Consider the following 10,313-nt stretch of genomic DNA (forward strand, 5'->3'; position numbering starts at 1 on the left):
TAATAATCATCATCATAATCAAAATTATGATAATAGTAATATTTTAATAATAAACATCATCAAAATAATGATAATGATAATATTTTAATAATAAACATCATCAAAAAAAGATAATGATAATATTTTAATAATAAACATCATCAAAATAATGATGATGATAATAATAATGTTTTAATAATAATCATCATCATAATCAAAATAATGCTAATAATTTAATAATGAACATCATCAAAATAATGACAATGATAATATTTTAATAATAAACATCATCAAAATAATGATGATGATAATAATAATGTTTTAATAATAATCATCATCATAATCAAAATAATGATAATTAATAATGAACATCATCAAAATAATGACAATGATAATATTTTAATAATAAACATCATCAAAATAATGATGATAATAATAATATTTTAATAATAATAATAATCATCATCATCATAATCAATCAAAATAATGATAATATTTTAATGATTAACATAATCAAAATGATAATATTTTAATAATAAACATCATCAAAATAATGATAATATTTTAATAATAAACATCATCAAAATAATGATGATAATAATAGTATTTTAATAATAATAATCATCATCATCATAATCAAAATAATGATAATGATAATATTTTAATAATAAACATCATCAAAATAATGATAATGATAATATTTTAATAATAAACATCATCAAAATAATGATGATAATAATATTTTAATAATAATCATCATCATCATAATAAAATAATGATAATAATATTTTAATGATTAACATAATCAAAATAATGATAACATTTTAATAATAATAATCATCATCATCATAATCAAAATAATGATAATAATATTTTAATGATTAACAATCAAAATAATGATAACATTTTAATAATATCATCATCATCATAATCAAAATAATGATAATGATGATAATAATATTTTAATAAACACCATCAAAATAATGATAATATTTTAATAATAAACATCAAAATAATGATGATAATAATAATATTTTAATAATAAACCATCAAAATAATGATATTTTAATAAACACTATCAAAACAATGATAATAATATTTTAATAATAATAATCATCATCATAATCAAAATAAAGATAATGATAATAAGATTTTAACAAAAAACATCATCAAAATAATAATAATATTTTAATAATAAACATCAAAATAATGATAATAATATTTTAATAATAAACATCAAAATAATGATAATAATATTTTAATAATAATCATCATCATCATAATCAAAATAATGATTATAATAATAATATTTTAATAATAGTCATCATCAAAATATTGATAATGAAAATATTTAATAATCATAATAATCGTCATCATAATATTAATCAAAATAATGATAATAATATTAATAATAGGGGCTGCACGGTGAGTAGCACGTTCACCTCACAGCAAGAAGGTCGCTGGTTCGAGCCTCGGCTGGGTCAGTTGGCGTTTCTGTGTGGAATTTGCATGTTCTCCCCGTGTTCGCGTGGGTTTCCTCCGCGTGCTCCGGTTTCCCCCACAAGTCCAAAGACGTGCGGTATAGGTGAATTGGGTAAGCTAAAATTGTCCGTAGTGCATGTTTGTGAATGAGTGTGTATGAATGTTTTCCAGTGATGGGTTGCAGTTCGAAGGGCATCCGCTGCATAAAACATGTGCTGGATAAGTTGTTGGTTCATTCCGCTGTGGCGACCCCAGATAAATAAAGAGACTAAGCCGAAAAGAAAATGAATGAATCATAGAAATGTAATAATAGTCATCATCAAAATAATGATAATGATAATAATAATATTTTAATAATAATCATCATCATCATCATCATCATAAAAATAATGATGATGATGATAATAATAATAATAATAATAATAATAATAATAATAATAATAATAATTTTAATAATAATAATAATAAACAAAATACTATTAATATTTCACAGCAAAAATCTTGGATTTAATAAAAACATTTACAATAATATTTTTTAATAATACAACTGTACAATTACAATACTAATATTTATGGCTGTTTTAAATTTCTTTCAATATTGAGGGCATTTATGACAGTCACGTGCTGACTAAATAGGTATTTGTGATGCCTAAATAACTAGATGATGGTTTGGATAATAGTTAATATATACAAACAGTCTAGGCAATTGTTTATCCACCTTTTCTGTGTATGACTACTGCGCTTTAATCCTTAAACTGCCATCAAAATTGTCTGCTTGACCTTTTGTCGGTAGGTAATCTTAAAAAATGTAATCTTAAAATATGTAGTAGCATCAGGAACGCAAATTAACCAAAGAAATTGGTCCAAAAAAAATCTTAAAGAGAAAGTTGGTGCTAAATTATAGTCAAATTATTCTGAATATACCTAGGACAAATACCTAATTTCGAAAGTAAAACATACTCTGATAGGAGGAGGAAACAACAGAGCAACACCCCCAGGCATGTAACAGTAGTGTAATCTACACAACTTTAAGTGCAGTGTGTGGGTGACAGGAGGGCAGTGTTTTATGATCCGGTTATGTTGTGGTTCTGTGACTGCTGGTGTTGGATGCTGTATGGTTAAAAATTATGACAGTTAAAGTAACTAGGTTAATTTCGATTTAAATAAATAAAAATTAAATATAATATTATTCTAATATTTGGGCGTTTATTGTGTGTGTGTGTGTGTGTGTGTGCATTTTGGTGGGTTTAGGGCAGCTTTTGGGCTGGAAAACGTCTGCTATATCTGGCAACACTGGTGAGAGGTGTGTTTGGTTTTTGTGCTTTTTTTATTTGTAATAAAAGTAAAGTTGGTTAGGTTAAAGTGACACAATTCGAATAGTTTGCCTTTTAATGTTGGATTTGTGTGCACCTCATTGTACCCTGCTTTTAAAACATTTCACAGATTATTCAACAGAATTACTCTTATAATTCACGCAAACCATCATGGGGCACAGAAAAAAATGTGGTTTGACATTTAAACTTGTCCAGAAAAGGTGAATTTTACTGACAAGTAACCTGGTTAAAATATCAAACTCGTGGTTTTATTGCATTGATGTTAACAGTAACATATAAAAAGTAAAAGTAATACATAGCCTTACTGTAGAGCAAAGAGTTTAAGCAAATTCTAGACAAAGGACTCTCAATGAAAGTCACTTGCTGCCACCTTCTGGCATATCACTGCATTTTTCCCAGCTTTTCATATTTGTATCTTATTCATTCATTTTCTTTTCGGTTTAGTCCCTTTATTAATCTGGGGTTGCCACAGCGGAATGAACCGCCAACTTATCCAGCATATGTTTTAAATATGTATATTTGTAAATATTTGTATCTTAAGTTCTTTTTAACATTGAGGACAGTAATGACAGCCACGTGCTGACCGGATAGGATGCCTGAACAACTAGATGATAGTTTGGATAGTTAATATATGCAAACCATCTTTAAAAAATGTTATCTACCTCCTATCCTCCTGTGTGACTGCTGCGCTTTAACCCTTCAACTGCCATATTAACTGTCTGGTTGACCTCTTGTCCATAGGTCATCATTGAAACAAAAACTCAAAATATGTTAGTAGTATCAGGAACGCAATTTAACCAAAGAAATTAGTTTAAAAAATCTTTAAATGATGGTTTGCACTTCCAAATTATTCTGAATATATGGTTATGCTACAAATAATCCAAAGTACGTGATGAAACGCAGTGAGTGAGAGGTGTGTTAGGTTTTTGTGCTTTTTTTATTTGTAATAAAAGTAAAGTTACGCTTAAGCTAAAGTGACACAGTTCGAATAAATGGCCTTTTAATGTTGGATTTGTGTGCACCTTATTGTACCCTGTTTTTAAAGCATTTCACAGATTATTCATCAGAAGTTATTCTTATAATTCACGCAAACCATCATGGGGCAAAAAATGTGGTTTGACATTAAAACTTGTCCAGACTGGTGGATTTTACTGACAAGTAACCTGGTTAAAATATTAAACTCGTGGTTTTATTGCATTGATGTTAACAGTAACATATAAAAAGTAATACATAGCCTTACTGTAGAGCAAAGAGTTTAAGCAAATTCTGGACAAAGGACTCTCAATGAAAGTCACTTGCTCTGGCATATCATTGCATTTTTTTCCCCAGCATAAGCCCATAATATTTTATGCAATATTACAATTCCATTCATGCTACATTAAATGGTCTGTTAAAAAAATTTATATACAATGTGCAAATTTACAATGAATAAATAAACAAAAAATATTGAACCAACTAATGTTACAATAATTTGTAACGTTAAAATTCAACATCACACTTGTACACTTTTACCATGACAAGATTTATCATGTCTTATTACATTTTTCAGTTTTTTTTCCTTCATTTTATTACGGTTTTCATATTTATTATTGTAAAGTGCCCATATACAAATTTAAACAACCCAAACATTTTAAATAATTGAACAAAAACTAAAGTTACAGTAATTTTCTTTTTTTTCTTTCATTTTATTATTTATTGCATATTTAACATGGTATTGTGCCCTTACACGAATTGCAATAAATAAATAAATAAATAAATAAAAATATCGAACCAACTAACGTTACAGCAATTTGTAACGTTAAAATTCAACATTACACTGGTAAACTTTTGTCAGGACAAGATTTGTCATGTCTTATTACTTTTTTTCTTTCATTTTATTGTTTATTAAATGTTTATTATGGTATAGTGCACTTACACAAATTGCAACAAACAAACAAATAAATAAAAACTGTTTAACCAACTAACGTTAACATTAAAATTCAACATTATACTTATCAAATAAACATTTGTTATGTCATTACTTTTTTCTTTCATTTTATGACATATTTATTATGGAAGTGCCCTTACACAAATTGCAATTAACAAATATGTAAATGAATAAATAAAAACTATCGAACCAAGTAAAGTTAACGTTACAGTAATTTGTAACGTTAAAATTTAACGTTACACCTGTACACTTTTGTCTAGACAAGATTTGTCATGTCTTATTACTTTTTCCTTTAATTTTATTATTTATTAAATATTTATTATGATATAGTGCCCTTACACAAATTGCAACAAATAAATAAATAAATAAATAAATAAATAAATAAATAAATAAATAAATAAAAACTATCGAACCAACTAACCTTACAATAATTTGTAAAGTTAAAATTCAACATTACACTGGTAAACTTTTATCATAACAAGATTGGTCATGTCTTATTACTTTTTTTTCTTTCATTTTATTATTTATTAAATGTTTATTATGGTATAGTGCACTTACACAAATTGCAACAAACAAACAAATAAATAAAAACTGTCTAACCAACTAACGTTAACATTAAAATTCAACATTACGCTTATCAAATCAAAATTTGTCATGTCTTACAACTTTTTTCTTTCATTTTATTACATATTTGTTATGGTAGTGCCCTTACACAAATAGCAACTAACAAATATGTAAATAAATAAATAAAAACTATCGAACCAACTAACGTTAACGTTACAGTAATTTGTAACATTAAAATTTAATGTTACACCTGTACACTTTTGTCAAGACAAGATTTGTCATGTCTTATTACTTTTTCCTTTAATTTTAATATTTATTAAATATTTATAGTGATATAGTGCCCTTACACAAATTGCAACAAATAAATAAATAAATAAAAACTATCGAACCAACTAACTTTACAATGATTTGTAAAGTTAAAATTCAACATTACACTTGTACACTTTTATCATGTCAAGATTTGGCATGTCTTATTATTTTGATCTTTCATTTTATTATTTATTACATATATATATCATAGTATAGTGCCCTTACACAAATTTCAGTTAACTAACAAATAAATAAACCTAACGTTATCGAACCAACAGTTATTTGTAACGTTAAAATTCAAAATTAACGTTACACTTCAAATTCAAATAACATAACGGCACAAATGATGAGATTCTGTCTGCAAGTAGGGTCTATATGTTATCCAATACAAGGACACTGACCTCTTTTTCCTCCTAATCTTACAATTATCAGTGACTTATTACATTTTATGACATGTTAACGTTACCTTTTGTGAAACAACTCGAGACTGTCTGAGTTTCTCCTGGTCGCTGACTGCAGACACTCGACTCTTGATTTCTCTTCTCAGAGCTTGTTTTGCTGCACGCAGAGCTGCCATGATGGATCTGAACACTGTTAAATGCACTCAGACAGTAAACAGAGACATCATACAACATTAAACAGCAGCTCGGTTAATTGTTAACTCGTGAGAAAGCGATAACATGTGCGGTTGATCATCTGTCAGTGAAGGATAGATCCGTTTTCCTGAGTGGGCGGAGTCAGAGTGACGATTGATTAGTCGTACTGAGCGGGAGGAGTCAACCATGTCACTCACTCGTATCTTTTTTTTTAAATGGGGAAAAGTGTAACGGTCTGAAGTTTGATTCATTATCCTACAACTTTTAGACACAAGTACTTTTGGAAAAACCAGTTTGATCTGGACTTATAACAACAAATATTGTGTCACTAAAAAAGTCTGTGAAATCTACTTTAAAATTATACATAACTTTATATCTCTTGAGAAACTGGTTGGTTGCATATATTTTGATATTTCTGAATCGTTTTTTGCGGAATGGATGTTGAGACTGATATGCATTTGTTTTTTGCTTGTAGGTATGTTAAATATTTTTGGTTTGATGTTGAATGTCTATTTAATATACTGAGTGGTCATAGAATTAATATAAAGAAAAGTGATTTCATTTAACGTAGATAAAAAAAAAGATATAGATAAGAATCTCCTGTTTATGTTAAATCTTTTGATATCATTAGCAAGTTATATATACACAAGTGGAAACATCTTCCATTTCAAGGCTGAGTTAAAAATGTATCAAGGACTTTCAAGTCGTAAAGCGACCAGAACTGTGAATATACTCTAAAAACTAAACTCTGGTTTATGGTAGTATACCCGCTCTTGTTCTTTAAGCTATTTGTTTTTTTTTTTCCTCTCTTTCTTTTTTTTCTTTTTGTTATTTTGCTTACAGATGGTATGCTAAAATGGGAATATCCTTTTGTAAGATTTGAAATGCATTTGATTGGAAATGTTCAGTAAATACAATAAAAAATAATAAATTTTTAAAGTGTAACTGTCAATATGGTGAATAAAGCCCTGCCTACTAGTGCAGGAGCCAATCATCGATCGCTATATGGCAAATAAAGCCCACCTTGTACAGGAGCCAATCATCTATTGCTATAGGCCGATGATACTCTGGGGGAGGGGCTCAGACCAGACGTGAGTTTTTGCAGATTGTGTGTGATTTGGACGTTTAGAAATGAAACTTAAGAGACAGTTGTTGTTTAGTTTTATTGGTGATTCCTATTATGAAATTCAATCGTAAGCCTGGCAAGCAATTTTGGAGAATTTGATGTTTTCCCATTACAACAGAATGCCCGAGCCTACTGCCCGAGAGGCATTTCAAAGATGGCCTTTGGACTTTGAGGCAACATTTTACCCGTGCGTTCTCTAGGAGGAAAAGGAGACACTCAAATGAAAAGTCTTTAAGATATATAGGCAGGGTCAATGCATCCATAGAGACGACCTAGGCGGCCGCCTTCACTTCCCAAACCCGGTCACTTCTGTTTTCACCTTCGGGTTGAGGGCGACGTCATTGTCGTTTGCCTGTCACCCGTTCAGTTTGCTGCGGCCCTGTAAATAGTTCACCCAAAATGTAAAATTATGTCTTCATTTATTCACTTTTCACTTGTTAGGAAGTGTTTTAAGTTTATTTTTTCTGTTAAACATAAAAGCAGATATGTTGAAGAAAGCCGAAAACCTTTAACCATTGACTTTCAGTATTTGGTTTTATGGAAGTCAATGGTTTTTCAACTGTCTTCAAATTATCTTGTGAGTAAATAGTTAGTACATTTGAATTTTGGGGTGAACTATCCCTTTAAAATTGTTGTCCACAATGTACAAGATTGGCACAAACAAACATTTTTGTCAAATTTTTAATTGAAATTGATGTATTGTAAAACAAGAAAAGTGATAGATTTTTGGAATATTACGATAATTTTTTGCAAATGTCACTGATACACACATCATTTCACTGTACTTGTTTATTTTATCTTATGTTATTTATTGTATTAATTTACTTTGTCCCTGTTCATTTTTCAATATTATAGTATTTCATATGTACTGTACATGTATTATAATTTAATCTACTCTTTTAAGCTACTGTCATTATTTTTTATTATCAGGTTTGGTTTCTGTATGTAATGTGCATTTATATAGGCTAGCGCATTTATTGTGTATGGTCATACTCCCAAAGCACTTTACAATCATGAGGGGGGTCTCTCCACACTATTAGTGTGCAGCATCCACTTGGATAATGTGATGGCAGCCACAGGACAACGACGCCAGTGCGCTCACCACCACACCACACCAGCTATACGCTTATTTCACACGGCGGCCATTTTAAAGAACCAAAGCGAGGCTGTGGTGGGAAGAAACACGGAAGTATAGGACCAGCACTGTAAACATTGCAGTAACATGCTGTGGACTACAAACCTCCAGCTGTTGTCAAGATTTCAAAATGCAGAAATGGTGTAAACAACACTTTAATATCATTCAGTAAGTTTATTTTAAACAATAAAAGCATATTAGGCATCAAACAACATGACAATCTCTGTAAGAGTAATATGCTCAAGTGTCTTCCTAGGCCTCAGTTCATGGCACCAGTTAAACACCGTGGGGACGCTTCCCTGCTTCATCCTATGTAACCCGGTGAGCTATAAAACACTGCTGTCCTCTGAAGCACATCCTCGGGTTGTCTGTAAGTGTTGTCCCGGTACTGAAGTTTTAAAAACGTCTATTTCCGCTAATATTGAAGCGCCGCCGAGCGCAGATGACTCGACTGATCTTCACTGCTTCTTCACGCTCCAGTCTCCTTGTATCTGTGTTTGCACTCAGTTTACCGCTCTTTACCCAGTGCAAGCACAGATACACAGAGACTGGAGCACGATGCAGCCGTGAAGATCAGTCGAGTCATCAAGCAGAAGCAGATCGCTCGTCTGTGTTTGTGCTCGGTAAACAGCGGAGGGTGAACTGATGACCTTCTCGGCCAATCACAAGCATTTCTGTTGAGCACGTGAACACAATGGCAAATCAGCACTGTTTTAAGAAAGCCGTTAACAGGAAATTGACGGTTTTTCTTTTAATTCAGTATCATGACAAGTCTAATATAGTGAAAGAATCAGTTCATTAACTCGAGTTTGATAAATGGCATCTAAAACGTGTGTTTGGGAAAGAAAACGTTAGCTAACTAAGTTAGTGCAATTTCCCTTAACTTAGCTGAAAATGAGCTCTGATATCCCTTTATATTTTCACCATTCATTCAGAACGGACATTCGGGCCATTGGAAGGCGGTGAAATTATAAATTTGTGTCACTTTGCGGAAAAGATATACAGCCAGGTACACAACGTTCCTATGTAACGCCCAACGATACTTCCGGGTTTCTTCCCACCGCAGCCTCCATTTTCACTTTTAAAAACAGAGGCAGCGTGAAATCAGTCGGTGGAGTGCAGTGGACAGTGATAGAGCCAATGTGGTGAATGGGGATGATTGGGGAGGCCATGATGGTTAAGGGCCAATGTAGAAAATTTGGCCAGGACACCAGGGTTAGACCACTACTCTTTACAAGAAGCAGAATTTTTAATGACCACAGACAGTCAGGATCTCGGTTTAACATCTCATCTAAAAGACAGCGGTGCCCCTTCACTATACTGGTGTACAAGGGCTCACACAGACCGCAGTTTGAGCGCCCCCTGCTGGCCTCACTAACACCACTGTCAACAGCAACCTAGGTTTCCCATGTGGTCTCCCATCCAAGTACTGACCAGGCTCAGCCCTGCTTAGCTTCAGTGAGTAACCAGTCTTAGGCTGCAAGTTGATATGGCTGTGGCTATGTGTGTTTGTTACTTGCATTAATAAAAAAACACAAGTACAAATACAATAGTTGTGCCTTTTTAATGGTCCATTTTTTATATTTATATTTTTTTATTATTTCTCCTCTTCTTTGTTCTCAAGTTAAAATTATTTTTACTTTTTAATTTATTGGTTATATGAGCTGTGATTGTTGGTATTGACCTTTATATAGGTTCGATATAAAAAAAAAAGGGGGAAAGTCTAAAAGTATCTAAACAATGAGAGAAAAACAACAACAACTCACTATTGTTGACCGACTTCTATTTGGTGTACACAGAATGTAAATCCCTTTCAGTGCGTCCTCTGACATACAGGAAAAGTCACCTAAACAAAATTGGT

At 31.2% G+C, this 10,313-nt stretch overlaps 1 protein-coding gene across 1 annotated transcript in view; it reads right to left on the minus strand.

Moving 5' to 3' along the window:
* mthfs (5,10-methenyltetrahydrofolate synthetase (5-formyltetrahydrofolate cyclo-ligase)) overlaps positions 1-6,330 on the minus strand; it is a 33,559-nt gene extending 27,229 nt beyond the window's left edge. Inside the window, exon 1 of the mRNA XM_056461010.1 lies at positions 6,062-6,330. Within this exon, the coding sequence (XP_056316985.1) occupies positions 6,062-6,172 (111 nt within the window). The 5' untranslated portion in view covers positions 6,173-6,330. The remainder of the gene's footprint in view (positions 1-6,061) is intronic.
* Between the last annotated feature and the right edge of the window lie 3,983 nt (positions 6,331-10,313).

Source organism: Danio aesculapii, chromosome 7 (assembly GCF_903798145.1).
Source record: "Danio aesculapii chromosome 7, fDanAes4.1, whole genome shotgun sequence".
Lineage (NCBI taxonomy): Eukaryota > Metazoa > Chordata > Actinopteri > Cypriniformes > Danionidae > Danio > Danio aesculapii.